The 15,874-nt window shown below is 35.2% G+C and overlaps 1 protein-coding gene across 6 annotated transcripts; it reads left to right on the top strand.

Annotated features, from left to right (window-relative positions):
• Window positions 1–856: 856 nt before the first annotated feature.
• LOC112567429 lies at window positions 857–15,509 on the top strand. 6 transcript variants are annotated; one of them, XR_003099828.1, is made up of 12 exons: window positions 857–1,485; window positions 2,016–2,390; window positions 3,197–3,469; window positions 6,040–6,330; window positions 6,930–7,953; window positions 8,510–8,630; window positions 9,013–9,087; window positions 10,369–10,413; window positions 11,830–11,882; window positions 12,882–12,942; window positions 13,813–13,931; window positions 14,301–15,509. XR_003099828.1 is itself a non-coding variant. In XM_025244114.1 (5 exons), the coding sequence occupies exons 1-5, from the start codon at window positions 1,413–1,415 to the stop codon at window positions 7,094–7,096; spliced, it is 1,179 nt and encodes a 392-aa protein (XP_025099899.1). In that variant the 5' UTR covers window positions 857–1,412; the 3' UTR covers window positions 7,097–9,006. The 6 variants fall into 6 exon arrangements, 1 of the variants encoding a protein (XP_025099899.1); XR_003099831.1 differs by having other exon boundaries at window positions 13,813–13,942; XR_003099830.1 differs by having other exon boundaries at window positions 9,013–10,465.
• The last annotated feature ends 365 nt before the right edge of the window (window positions 15,510–15,874 follow it).

Here is a 15,874-nt window from a genome sequence, read left to right as displayed (position 1 = left end):
GCTTTTTAAATTTTGATTTTGAAGTAATAATCATAAACTCAAATTCACATTGTACAGATTCGAAATATACTCCAGCCTGATACGATTATAAGGTACTAAAAGTTAACACACAAATTGATAATGAAAAAAAACAGTAAATTCTGAAGATTGCATATTTTTGTTAGGTCCTAGGTAAGAATTAAAAGAACAGAGTGGGGAATGTGAAACTTGTCATCCATTCTCACACCCTGTCTCTCAATTCTATCCTCAACACTTCAGCGAGTGTGGTAAGACAATTTTCCATCGTACCAGCCGTCTACGATACATAAACTCACTCAAACCATTGAACTTTTAACCCTAGAACTTTCCTCTACCCTGTCTTCCCATTTCTCTCTGCGCGTGCTCTCGGTCGCATCATCTCTGAACTGCAGCTGGTAATGGCTTTTCATTTGCTGACCTTTCCCCTTTTGCGACCGCTTTGACTGCAATGGAACATTGAAAACACTTCCTGATTGTCATTTCCACTCCCAGCCAAGCGTTACTAATGTCACGTGACCACTGTACAGTCAGCCACCATATATGGTGCTGCAGTGCTGTACTAAGTGCGTACGACAATGTTTACACGTGTGAACATGTAATTAACCCTTATACTTTATGTAACTTAAACTTCTTAACCACACACGCACGCGAACCCATCATCAACCATATACGCACAAACACACACCATGAAAAAATTAATTTAATCTGAAAGTTACAAGATTTTGACAAGCACAAAGTAAACACTTGTTTAAGATATATACATTATAGTAAACCTCACTTCCTACTAAACTTGAGAGAGACGACTTTTACATGAAACTGGAGATAACCATAACCTTTTCACAAATGGGCTCCACTTGATTCTAAATAATAAAAGCCAAAATCAAAACAGAAGAATCATTTATAATCTGAAATGACTGGTCAGCACATAGTTAAAACCACCTACCTGGATATTTACAGAAAGGTTGCTTAGTTAAGGTTTCCATTACTGGAAAAAATCGTTCCAACTCCGAGGAAAAGATCAAAATTCGTCCTTACAAATATACGAAAGCAAAAAAAAAAAAAAAAAAAAAAAAGGAATTTTTGACGGGGGAAAGAAGCACAGTGATGACACATTCTCTTGGTTTGTCTTGTAAAGGTGTTCTTACATTTTTAGAATGAAAGAAGTACAGGCAAATACCACTACCTAAGGAGATTCTTAGATTCTTCTTCTACAATGATCATGGTTTGAAACACAGACATAATGTGGTTAATCTGCAACAAACTATACACGGAAACTGAAACTGAAACTGATGATGGCTGGCTGATTGGATGAACTCTGGATACTGTGATAATTGTCCTGTTATAACTTCATTGACAGTTGAGGGCAACAACTAGACCTTAGTGAGAACTTCACCATGAACACCTTTAAGCTTTGCTGTGCATTTGTGATTCTTCTCACACTGATGAAAGGAGCGCTTTTTCTGACCTGTAAGAAGAGTGACTACTACAATCTTATTTTCTTGACAGGTTTTTAAAAATTAATTTTAATAATGAAAGTATTCCAGATCATTATTTACTCTTATCGAAGATGATTGACGTGGAAAAAGCTTGCAAAAAAATTCGAAACTTGATTTTAAAATGAAATGATTAAAATGATAAGATTTAATAACATTATGACACAAAAGATTATTAATGGTATTAAGTCTTGTTTTTCTTTACAGTGTTCAGATTTTTAACTCAAATGCATGTGCTATTTATGGCTAGTCAACAGTAATCAGCATAGCGTGTCTAAATTAGCATAAAATGCAAGAGATTTTGTGAAATTCAAACGCTCGATGGTAACATTCCTTCATAGGTAGAGAACAAATATATTCTAAAGGCACTTTCTATACTCTCGCTCTTCTTGGGATATCACATATTAAAATGAACATCTTTACAATTTACATTCAATGAAACATTCCATATATTCTTTATGAATCTTAAAACTTTTTGAAGAAAGAATCTTTTTTTGTTTGCAGGTGGGTTTTCTAAGTTTACCGAAGGCCTGAGTAAAGAAGAAAAAAGTTTTATCAATATCAACTACACCATCAACGTTATGGCAAGTCCTGATGTTACAGACACACTTAACGCTGATTATCAAGTATGTGAAGGAAACTCTCTGAGAACTGCATGTATATTTGTCTACGACAAAAACTTTAACGAGTTTAAGAAGGACGTGAGTGGAAGGACAGGAGTCACCTGCTACTGGGAACAACGACACGTGAGCAGCTCTGTGGTGGCTTTAGACATCTACATCTCTCAGGTCGTCACCAGGTCACTGAGTGCGATGATAATCTCCACTGGCAGAGGTGGGGATCCCAAACCTACCCGACTGATACATGTTGAGGTGTTGTGTAAGTAATAATTTCACATATTAAGCTATATTATATACTATATTAGGGCTGACTTCGTAATTACAATCACTGACACGCGACACGCACGGACCAAGAGTTCATACCTACAAAAACAAAAAGATAATAATAATAATAATAACAATAAAGAAATGATTTATATAGAGCACACCTACGCTCGTAAGCAGTGTGCTATTATCGCTTGAGATAAGAACGAGACATGGACAACATACTAATGACGGAAGGCTAAACAACAAGACTGATGACTAAACAAAGAAAAATAGAAAAAAGGCAAAGAGAAATCAAGTAATCAGAACTAACGGTATCGTGATTCTTCAGACGAAGACAGGAGAGTTTAAAGATGAACAAGCATTGTGTGGATTGTTGTTATGAGTAATACCAGCGAAGTTTCATATTGAAGCTGGCCTCGTTTTTTCTCAGCTGAATCTTGTCCTTTGTAGGTTACTCTTATATACATGCTTTTGTTCGAGTGCCTAAACCGCATTCAACCTTTATTCCTAAATTAAATAGTTAATCAAGCATATTGATCACACTAAACTATTTACACCAAAATTAGACTTAAATAAATTAACAGTACCAAAAATGTTACTTTAATAATTTATCGACATAATAATCATCCCAATAATTATTCACATCTACAAATCTTTACCTAGACTAGCTGAGTGGTTGCTGGAGCTTCCGTAAATTTGAGGTGCATAGAAAATAGAAAAGCATATACACAGTTACACACCATGTTGGTTTGTTATTATATTCCCCTTGTCATATTTTCCTGTTGTGTGTGTGTGCAGACCCACCCAATGTCAAGAGTCTGACTGTGGACGGGGGCGATAATGTCATCATCGATGAGGACAAGGTGGTTAGTGTTTCCTGCTTCTTTGAGAAGGGCAATCCCCCAGGTCTCTTCTATTTGCTGGATAAACATGGAGCTAAGCTGAATTCCTCTAGTTCTGAAGGACACCTTAGCTACTCTCTTACTGCCCGGTGTGAAGATGACTGGCCAGTCGTCAGGTGTGAAGGCAACGGGTCGCAACATAATATGTCCATGGCAATACTCGTCAAGTGTAAGTAAACAATCTTTTATGTTTACTAGTATTTTACACAGTCTTGGGCTACTCGTCCTGCATTCATATGAGCATGGAGATATGTGTGAGATCCCGTTTATGTACAAGGCTTTATGAAAATAGTTCTAAGGAGGTTTTGCCTTTGCGTGTCTTCGATTGTGTACGTTTGTATTTGTGTTTGCTATTGAGTGTAATTTTCTTCCTCTAAAATTCGAACTAATGGGCCTTTGAATTATGTGTAAAAGAAAAGAGTCGGGCTTTTATGGACTGTATGTCGACAGAGTTTTGTCACATAAATAAATTCATTGTTGATACACACATTACTTTAGCTGCTGCTAACGTAAGCTGACGTCAGCAGTGTACTATATATAGCCCAGTCTGAAAGTTGAGTATTTAAAATATTTCTGACTTCGGGGAATACAATTAAAGCTACTCTTAAATAAAACTGTAAATATTATATCCATTTACTTACAATGCACAAGGTATTTTTTTATTGTGTTCCGATATTAAGGAGTATTTTTACTATCATGCCGGCTGACTACTGCTGAGATAAATAGGTCCACGTTTGCTCTAACGTATAATATAAACACAGGAACTACGATTCTCGTTCTACTGGCAACAGTAGCTCTACCACTCTCACAAAAAATATATTATTAGGTAATAGAGAATAGTAGCCAACATATCAGCACACCGAAAAATACTGTATTTTAAAAGTACACTTAAAAAGAGGGCGACCTGCAACAAAACATTTTCTTGCCTTGACTTATGTTCTTTATACGTTCTTTGGTGAACAATTTTAGTAGTCTCGACAGTTTCCATGTGTCTACTATCTAGGATGATAACCCTCATATACCTGAAGTTTGTTTTTTTTTAATTTTGATAATCGGCCTGGAATAGAGTAACTTGACGAGACCATCAGAGAGAGCGAGGTACGTATCGCAGTAGGAAATAGTAACTATAAGATTTTACCATTGGCTAGAAGAAAACAAGCTTTTACCTGAAACCAAAGCAGGTCTTAGGAAGGGCTACTCAACAGCAGACCATATATTTTCATTGTATGAGCGATTAAAAGATAGCTCAGTAAACCAGCCAAACTCCGTGCTTGTTTTATGGACTTAAAATGGGCGTATGACTCTGTCCATCATGCAACATTACTAAGAGCACTATAATTAATTCTAAAACATCTCTACTATTTACTAAAGCAATAATATGAATGTAGGATTGTCTAAAGGCATGTATTCGAACGAATAACGAACTCACTGAATTTTTTTTTATTGCCCTCGAGGCGTCCGACAAGGATGTAGCTAACCCCAAATTATTCTCACTTACTATAAACGAAATAACTGAGAAAATATTTCCTGATGGCAAACATGGTGTTCAAATGTACCCCGGTTTCGCAGAATTAAAAATGTTCTCACTCCAGAGCTATACTTTGAACATGTAAATGTAAAATGTTTAGGGATGCTTTGGTTTGTTTTCGATTGGGAGTCAGTGACATCAATATTCACAAGAACCGATTTATTTATAATCAGAACGCTCTTAACATACATGACTGTCGATTATTTGTAGGATCCACTGAAGATGAAACTCAAATTTTGTTTTATTGCCCACAGGACAATAATACTGGCCATAGGTTTCTTAAAAATGCTTCAACATACAATGACAAACAAAGTGCTCATTGAAACTCTTACATGTAAAACTGAGAAGTAAAACTGCACTGAGAAGTCATGAGACTCAAAACGAGCAAAGAAAGCATTAAGAGCATTACGCATGGCCGTACTCTCAACGCCTGAGATCGAGATTTTGGCTTACGACCCCTTACTCCGATCATCAATATTAGCCATGTTATTGAGCCCCTGCCAAGCTACTCGGATGTTACCTGTAGCAAACTGAGACTCGATTTTTGACTTGTGATTCACCTTGACCCAACGGATAGCATCACGGACCTCTCTATGTACCAAGTTTCTGTCGTGGGCAGAACCAGTGATGAACACACGTTTCTTTTTGTTACCCACTGCTTTTAGGCCCTTGGTCACCCAAGGTTTGTTGTTAGGATAAACATAAACTGCTTTGATGGACTGGTGCAATCTACACTTTTTTACTCCTAACTTTTACTCCTAATTGTGTGTTAAACGTCTGTATGCCTGCCCTTGTGAGCGAAGACAAATTTCTGTCCTGGGTCTCCTGGACAGACAATAAAGTCTGTTTTGATTTTGATTTGATTTTGATTTTGATATATCTGAAAATTATTTATATTAATAAATAAATTCTTAGCTAGACAGGGACATTTTGCACGATAGTATTTTTTAAAAAGAAAACGTAGTTTTATAATTTAATGCATTTAGCCTGAAACGTCAGATAAAAGTTGTTGACAAAAATATACATTTTTATTATATAATGAAATCTGGCAACAAAGCTGTCAGTTTTAAAATGTATGTACACCGTAATCACATTTCATAATGAAACAATTCATAATGATTTATATTCTTAATACAAATTTCGTTAAGTTTGAAATAAGTACTGTAGTTATATAAGTTGTAAAAAAGTGTGTGTTCTTTGAACTGTTGCAGGTCGTCCTCAGTTTGTTTACAAGTCAACGAAAATCATCAATCATGGTGTTGACACTGTAACGTTTGGTGTCAAGGCTCACACCACAGCAGTCAATGGATGCCTCTTGACATTACTCACTTTACAAGAAAACAACACTAGGGAAGTGAACTGCATCCTTACTGGGAATCCACCTGACCTCGTCCTAAGTCTTCAGCTCGAGAGAGACGACAGTTTCCGTGGAAACTGGACATTGATACTAAGCAATGACTGGGGCTCTTCCAACACAACTTTCATTGTGTTAGATGAGTCAAGTAAGTACACGATTAAAAAGATACCTATTACTAAGGATTAATTTTGGCCAGTTGTTTAGGTTAACGAAAGAGATTTTAGACATAAGTTAGAAAAGTAAAGGTTAGTAAGAGTAAGAAAATCAACTCTTTTTGCACACAGTCGAGGTATCGATGTGCATTTGTTTTGTCGTGCAATATTTAGCAATTTGGACGGTTAAAAGGTACAGTTAAGAACTGCAAGGCTATACTTAATTACTGTTAGTTAGAATAATATCAGTAATGGTATCTCAACAATAACGCAAAATTAAGAATACGTTTGCATATACTTGGTATACTATTTGAGACATGTACTCCACTAGTATTTTTTAAAATCATCATCTTTATGACTGTCACCTTTGAAACATGATAGATGATTAATTTTTTATATTTACTGTAGTTTTTAAAAATGTGTTCTAACGCTAATAAAAAAAGCTGTTTCTGTTTTGTTTTTGATTTTTTTTAGTGTGATCATATTGATAGAATAAAGTCTGACTAAATAAATCTGTAATGTTAAACTACCAATGTCAATGTACATGAAAACATGATCTGTATCAGGAAATAGAATTATTTTGTTGTTTCAGCACCAGAGCTAACTTCAGGGACAACAATAAACATCGAACTCGTGTGCGGCATTGTGGCTGCTGTAGCTTTGATCGCTGTTGCTGGTATTTGTGCCAATAGAAAGGTCAAAGTGCAAAGATATGATACGATTTTTAAAAAAGGTAATGACTTTAAATGTAGCCAATAAGATGGCTCTAATAATACCTGAATACTGTTAGTTCTAATTTTAAGAAGTAAACACACACAGTTTTGTTCAAATTAGCAATAGCTAACTTTTAAAATATTTTGTTGTGTCGATTTCTGTCTTTGTTTGTAATTGCTGTATGTATACATTTTGAAATGACAGAGTCACCAGCTCTGTTTTGTTTTTGTGAATTAAGTAAAATTAGGGGGAGGGGCAGCAAAGAAGTAGCGGAGAACCCCAGAGAATATCCGACTTGCTTTATGTATCTAAAGTGCGATATCAGACGAGTTCGTATTAAACTGTTGTTCAATGCACATCATCAAGTACGATCTATGCGCCCCAGGGTTAAATGAAGAGAAACTTAACCCTCCCTGTTCCCCACGAGTGTATTTACTATAATTCATATAAGTCACCGCTTAGTATGAACACCGACAGACATATTGGATGTTTGTACGCGTCCGTGGTATGAGGAATGGAAAACGCCAGCGACATCTTTCTTTGGTAAGTACATTTAATTTTCATGGTATCTATCTATTTCAAACATAATTAACATCTAGACTTATCAATGAAGTCTTGAAATAATTTTCTCCAAAAACTTTTTTTTTCGTAAATAAATCATGTATCGAGGGATTTTAATCAACTAATAAACGTGTGAAAATTCTTGGCATATGAAATACATAGGTTCGCTCCTAGTATGGTTACTAGGTTTTCTCTTAGTATGCTTACTTGATTGAATAGTTTGTTGGTAGAAAATGACGACCTTCAGCTCGAAGCAATTCACACTACAAAGTGAGAGAGATGATAGAAGAGAAGGAAACAAGGCTTCCTGAAATAAAGTCGGATGGCAGAATGGCATAGAGGTGAAATTGTAACCCTTGTATTTTCAGTTCTCACTAAAGTGACAATCGAGGTTTTAACTGTATAATCCTGTTTAATTGGGCTCAAAAGATTTACATTTTGATATTCCCAATACAAATTCTCAGAAATAAAGATTTGAAAAAAATAGTCCCGTGAACATTTTATCAAGTTTCTTATCTTTACTGCATGTTTTCTACATTAAATTTTATTAACATGATTCCTTTTTTTTTGGCGAAAAGTTTGCAGGAGTGGACAGAAGAATAAAGAAATTAACGACGGATTTGCTTTAAGGGTTAGGGTTAAACATATATATATATAACATTTATGTATAAGACGTAAAAGGTTCACGAATAGTATACATAAGGTACACAGAATTTAAAGCTAATAAGAACTAAAAACCTACAGTGTGTTGTCTAATAAAACTTTCAAAAGTACTAACTAAAGATATGTAGATAAAAGTTTTTACTTTTGACTGAGAGATAATGAGTGAGAAACTGAATTGCTATTTCTGTAGTAAAATAAAAGTCTGTTCTATGGAATCATACTTGACTTTCTCAGCAACAGAAGACCACTGTTTGTGAGAAGGATTTCCTGAGAAAGTTTGTTTCCTTGTGTTGACACCGGCCTAAGAGACTTTAGAAGAGGATCATGGGCGAAGGTCGAATATTCAGCGTGAATAGTAAGTACACACTTAATCCACAGCGGATATGACTAGCAAACGCTCGTACATGATCCTTACAGACGATTCCCGGCCACAGATAACGAGTATAATACCCAGACTTATTAGTCAAGTCACACAAAGCTTTGTTATAGTAAGAACAATTATAACGTGGCCATCTACATTTATTTTATTCTTCGTTTAGTGCGGTTGTTTATTCATTTCTAGCTCATATGTTATTTGTTTGTTTTTCCTGTCCCTCGTATGCTGTCCATGTTTTGTTCTTATTCTTAAGCGCTAAGAGCGTGCTCCTTAGGGGTGTAAGTATGCTCTTTACAAATTTAGTATTTTTTATGATTATGATTATGATGATTATGATTATTATTATTCACTCATGTAACAGAACCGAAACTTCGTATGTCTCTGCAAACAAGAACCATAGAAGTCCACTTGCGCGTGAGACTCTGGGCAGAGGAAGGTGCGCACGTTTCACTGGTTAAATATATTTTTGTGAATACTAAAGAAACTGTTATAAAAGGCCCGGTACATAAAATTGGATACATGGAAAGACATATGAAGGCTGGCATAGTTCTAACATTTAACTTTCAACATAAGAAATAATGGACTTTCAGAAAATTAACAATTAAATGTTTCAATACAAAATCTCTTGAAACAGTGGTTAAGTTATTTTAAATTTAGCTTTTTAGTATTGTATTATTTGTATTATTATTTAGTATTGCTTATTGCAATATTTTAGTATATATTTCTATTTTAGCTTGTTATCGCTTTATTTATATACGTTAAAAATATAGAGAGTCACCAGCTCTAATGTGGTTTTGTGAGTGATATAAAACTAGGGGGAAGAAGTGGAGGATAATCCCAAAGGTTATCCGACTTGCATTGTGCGTCTAAAGAGCGACAGCATAGTTTATAAGTATAAACATGGTATAAACACCGAGATAACCAGTGAGTACTGCTAGTCGTTACATGGAGAGATAAGTGCTAACCTTGTTATTAAAAGAATGAATACGATTTTTAAATTTAGTTATTTTCCCACCGTAAAAAGGCTAGTTATACCCACAGTAAAAATCGTATGATCTTTTTTTTTCTTATCCTTATTCTGTTTTTCTGTCGACTTGTCTGTGCATGATAAAAGAATAAACGACAGGGAAAAGTGATGTAGTAATAAGCAGAATAAAATGAATTATAAAGAATATGACTTGTCTGATATAAGGATTGGTGATAATAGACTGGTAGCAAAGCATGAAGGCATGAAACGTTTTTATTATTTGCATTAAACATTCTGTAAAGAGTAAAAGCACAACAAAACGATGAAGTAGCTTAGACCAAGATATTTAAAAAGAAAGTAAGAAAGTTTTGACTCTAGGGTGACAAATGTTTTATGAAGAACTGGCTTCCTTGTATAAAGAGATAAAAGCTTAGTCTTATGCAGAGAAATTTTTAACATAAACTTTGGTAAAGTGTCTGTTTCCATGTGCAAATACAACTACAGACACTTATGTTCATGGGCATTTAAAAACTTGTCTTTATGCATAGATTATTTTAACACACACACATACATATACTGATATAATGAAATGAGGAACTTACCTTACGCGTTGATTTTTACTGTAGAATTGTTTGTGTCGGTCTCATATGTTTATATGTATGATTGGCTCTGTATTACCCCTATGTATTTCACTAACAGGGGTATAGCAGGGTATTCTACTCGATGTAGTTGTGGTTTCTTTTTACACAGGGTGTGTGGACTCAAAGTGTTCTCCCCTACGAAAGTAGTACAGAGGTAAAAGGGTATTCGTCATCTTCTCTCACACTGCCAAGTGTACAAATCACAGGTTTTTTCAGACATTATTCAAACTTCATAGCAAAATTTCATTTCGAGATCGTATTTTTCTGTTGACTGACTTTCATTACAAGAGAAGTAGATATACATACTTATCATGTACCAATTTCCAGAACAAATTAAATTGTAATTATGTCAAACATTTTCAAAACTTAGCCAATGATGTTCATATCTACAAAATGTACATGTCTTCAGTTTATCTCCCTTCTCTTGCACGGCCTAATTCTACTCAATTCACTGTTAATCAACAACTCTCCCTTTTCATTCAGAATGTGATGTCACCATGTTTACATCACTGTCACATACAAAACAGCATTTAAAATAAATCAGAGTAAAGGCCCCGTGGCTTTGTGAACAAAGGATGGACCATTTGGATGTCAGAATGGACAACATGAAGTCTTCCATGGATTCCAGGGAATGCTTAATACCCATGATATGTTATACAACATTACAAATGTTATAAAGAGGTTTTCAAAAGAATGTACCTTTGTATAATTTACCACTATTTCTTAGCATATGACTGCATTTTGCTTTCTCCCACTCCAAACTATGCATATACCTACTTGAAATGCATTTCCTTGATTCATTTATCTGTTAATATTTGTCCATCTCTGTGCCAGATGTTAGTGACCAAAAAATAAACAGTCTAAAATTTCCAAAATGGATGTCATGTTTTTACGTGAACCATGCTATCTCTGACTCTTTATTTCAGCCAAAAAAGACAATTTCCGTCCTGATTCGTCTGTTTTCTTCTCCTGTTTTTTCTCTGAGCATTTAGAGATCCAGTCCTGGATTTCTAGGCCTTAATATTGATAATGATGATAATAATGATAATAATAACAATAACAATAACAACAATGATAAAAACAATAATAATAATACAGCAAATTTGTATAGTGCCCTATACAACTCATGAACCTTTACAAAAAATTCCAAACAACAACAGACACGGGCCTTCGCAACATAAGCAATGTTCAGAAAATGCCAGATGATATTGTGATATCTAACAAGAATCTGCTAGGGTATGCAAATCATTTGAAAAACTGTGATCAAGGCTGCAAATGTATCTGTCCACATACAAACCCCCTTTCTCTCTGAGTCTTACACTTGCTCATTTTTTTTCATTCCAAAGCAAAGAAACATGCGTTTAGTACTTTACTGTCAGCTTATTTAATTGATTTAGCTGTAATGAATAGAAACATTAAGAAAATGGGAAAGAAAAGGAAAAATTGTTAATGGGTCAAGATGGAGTTATCAAACTGTAAAATAGTTACATAAATACAAACTCTATTTCGTGGAAACAGCGCATGCCTTTATTCTATGCACACGTAATTATTGTTTTAATTAAACTTTTAGGCCTACAGATGGGAGCAGTGATCCGTACGAAAATGTAAGAGGAAACTTACCAAGTAAGTCATTTTTGTAAATATAATATTTAGATTAAAATTTTGTTTTGTGCCGTTTTCACTTTTACTTTTGAAAAAGTGTAGTAAACAAAAAGGGAACAACAACCTGGTTTGATAGACTGAGTGAAACTATCCAGTCGTCTCAGCTGAAAGTTCCATTTCCATCCAGCTCTGATACTATGTGATATGCAAATGATGCTCGTATGCTAGTATCCTTCATCGGCGTAGGCGTAATACAACAACTCTGAAAACAGTGGTTAAGTCAATTATTGTAATTTAGCTTTTCATTATTGTATAAATAAATAAAATGTAGTTATTATTGTAATATTTTAGTTGATATTTCTATTTTACATGTTAAAGCTGTTTTTATACACGTTGAAAAAAATGAAGTCACCAGCTTCAATTTGGTTTTGTCAGTTAGATAAAATTAGGGGGCAGAAGTATCGGAGAATCCCAAAGGTTATCCGACCTGCTTTATGCGTCTAAAATGCAACAGGACAGGGTTCATGTTAAAATAACTGCCGAATTTTTAAACATTTAATAGATAACGTAATGTAAGACCTATGTGCTGAAACAGAAGCTAAACTCTGACTGTTTCGCAAGAGCTATAAGCGTGTTTACTATAGTTTATAAACCGTATGAACACCGACAGACATACTGGATGTATGTACGCGTCAGTGGTATGAGATACAAAATGCACCAAAGACAGTCTTCCTTGGTAGGTACAGTCAATTTTCATGGCATGTATCTATTTTTTAGGATAATTTATATCTAGACTTATTTATGAAGTCCTGAAATAATTTTTCCCCAACAAATTTTTTTCTTAACACAATTTAACTTAAACGTGTTAATAATAATAATAATTAATAATTAACTAATAAACGTGTAGATTTTTGGAGCAGAAATACAAAGGTTTGCTCTCATTATGGTTTGCTTGGTTCACTGGTTAGATTATTGTTGTCAGGCAATGACCTTTAACACAAAGCAACTTACTCTTTAAAGGAAACCAGAGTTCCATGAAATGAAGCTGGAGAGCAGAGTGGCAGAGAGAGCGTACCCCGAGGTGAGATTGTGACCCACGGAATTTCAGTTCTCAAGGCAGTCCTGAAAATCGGGTGTTTAACCATATGATACCAGAGGCTTTCTGTTTCGTTGTGGTCAAATGGTTAAGATTTTGCTATTTCCAATACTAACATAAAGATGATTACAAATTTCAGATATATAAAAATTATGGACCCATGCGAATTTCATCAGGCATATATTTCTCATCTTTACTGCATTTATTTTACAACACTAAATTTTATTCATATAAATCCTGCACGTGCTAGTATAAAACAGTTTGGCTAATGTTATATATGACAAAATACATACGTTAGTGGCTTTACCTACCCGACAGAAGACATAAGGAATTGGCGAACAAGTATGCAGTAGTGGACATGAGAATGAATGAGGTAACCACGGAAAGAGGGAGTTGCTTGACAGACAAATGGAAAATGGCAGCCTTCTATATAATATACAAAATTTATGTACATGTATAAGGAATAAAAGGTATATATTTATAGATAACATACACAGATTTAGAGTAGGCATAAGAGAACAACATAGAATAAGACGGATGCCCAACCTTCGGCAAGTTATTTTAATAATCAGACACAACAACATTTTTCACGTCTTCATGATTCTGGCAAAGCTGCCATGTTCTGGCTAGCGAGACTTTATATCATGTCTAGAGCAGCCCTCGGGAAAAAAAAGGTTGGGCACTACTGGAATAGAAAAAACGACAAGTCAATAGTGTGTTGTCTACAAACTCTTTTAGAAATACAGACAGAAAGTGCTTACTTTTTACTGAAAAAGACTTAAAACTGGCTGACTATTCCTTTAGTAAAATAAAAGCCTGGTCAATGTAATCAAACTTTACTTTCATCACCAACAGAGAGACCGCTGTTTCTAAGAAGAAATCCGTAAAAGTTTCCTTGAATCAACACTTACTCAGGGGCATTTAGAGAAGACTCATGGTGGAGAGGACTGTGTCTAGAACTGTTGGAGAAGCTGGTGAGTCACTCGTGAGTCTACACCTAATACATAGTGATTAAGATTAGTAAGCCTCGGACATGATTAGCCCTACGATTGCTGGACACAGATAACACTTATGAAACCCAAGCCTCAGAAGTATGGTCATAGTAAGAACCTTTATTAATTACATTACAGTTGCTCATCTAACGAACTCGAAACTAAGCTTAATTTGTATGAATTTCTTGGCAAACAATACCGTGAATGTGTGTTTGTGTGTGTGTGTGTGAGTGCGCCTATGTATGTTAGTGTGCTGGTGTGGGAATAGAATGGATTGTTTGAAAGGCAGTGACATTGGCAGTACACAGGGATGTGAATTGTGTACATTACCGTTTATGTTATGTTTAACAGGAGACACCATTCTGTAATGGGATGTTGATGGACTGATCAACTCAGACCTAGTTAAACAATCACGAGTTCGCCCGAGCCACTGGAATAAAAACAAAATATTCTAATATATTCTATAATTTTCTGGAGGGAAAAGATTTTCCCATCCAATGTACAGCCTGTTACAGACAAGCTAAAAGGCAATGAGAGGTTGATGCCGAGACCAATGGTCGTGATTACTGTTTTGTTGTAATGAACAATTTATAAATTGAAAGCAGGTGTCAAAGAGTATTTCACTGTTTGAGGTCTGACTGTTGAAAAAATGAATAGTAAAGGAACTGTTATGTAAGTGTAAGATCTGGTACATACAAAAGGACAAATGAAGATGATCTGAGTACAGGCCCATTGATTTTTTATGTTGAAAGTTTATTGTTAGAGCTATTCCAGATTTTATTGCTTAGCTTTAAAGCACACAAACTGACACGATGGCATGTGGAACATATCTTAGGAGTTGATTTTCAGAGTAGCATTAATTTTCGGTCTTGTATATTTTTATGTATGTTTACTTTTCTTATTACACCTCTGTATTTCTTTAACAGGGGGAGTACATGACATCCAACTAGATATAGCTGTGGTTTCATTTACAGGTTGTGTGGACACAAAGTGTACTCCCTCTATTAAAGTAATGCAGAGGCAAAAGGGTATTCGTCATCTTCTCTCACACTGCCTAGCTTTTTCATACATTATACAAATTTTATAACAAAATGTGCATTAGATTGTTCAGAATTTTATTTCGAGATTCTTTTTGGCTTTTAGCTGACATTTATTACGAGAAAAGCAGGTATACAATCTTATCCTGTACTAATTTCCAGAACAAATTTTCAGATTGTAATTATGTTGAGCATTTTAAAAACTTAAGCAATGCTGTTCATATCTACAACATGTACATGTCTTCAATTTATTTCCATTTTCTTGCATGGAATATATTCAGCTGTGTCTACTGTTAATCAACCAATCTCCCCTTTCACTCAGAATGATATGTGACCATCACCATGACATACAAAACCACAATCAGAGTAAGCGAAGGTAGACAAACTTAATATTAATGGGCTAAATCAGGGATGCCCAACCTACGGCCCGCGGGCCATATCCGGCCCGCGACACGGTGCAATCCGGCCCGCGAAACTTCTGCCCACAGTGCAGGAAATCGGCATGTTAGTAATAAAAGAAGACCTGAAAAAAAGAAACGAAAAAAAAAGGAAGAAGTATTTATCCCTACGTAGGGGCGTCTCTCAATCTTTTTTTTCGATTGTTGAACATTTCGATTCAGTTCTCCGACTTGGTGTCTCTACGATGCAGTCGGACATTCAGAAGGTGGTTTCGGGAAAACAACTTCAAATATCCCACTAATTACTACATAATTAATGATAAGTACAAGTTATTTCTAATAAAAATGTATTTTTTTTTATTTTTGCGGTGAAGCGGCCCGTGACACGAATGTCGGAAATAAATATGGCCCCCAGGCCCAAAAAGGTTGGACATCACTGGGTTAAATCATTCCAAGGCCCCATGTTTTTGCGAACCAAGGATGTACCTTT

The sequence above is a fragment of the Pomacea canaliculata genome, linkage group LG7, assembly GCF_003073045.1.
Source record: "Pomacea canaliculata isolate SZHN2017 linkage group LG7, ASM307304v1, whole genome shotgun sequence".
NCBI lineage: Eukaryota > Metazoa > Mollusca > Gastropoda > Architaenioglossa > Ampullariidae > Pomacea > Pomacea canaliculata.
Note: the sequence above shows the minus strand (reverse complement) of the source record. Positions and strands in the feature narration are given on the sequence as shown.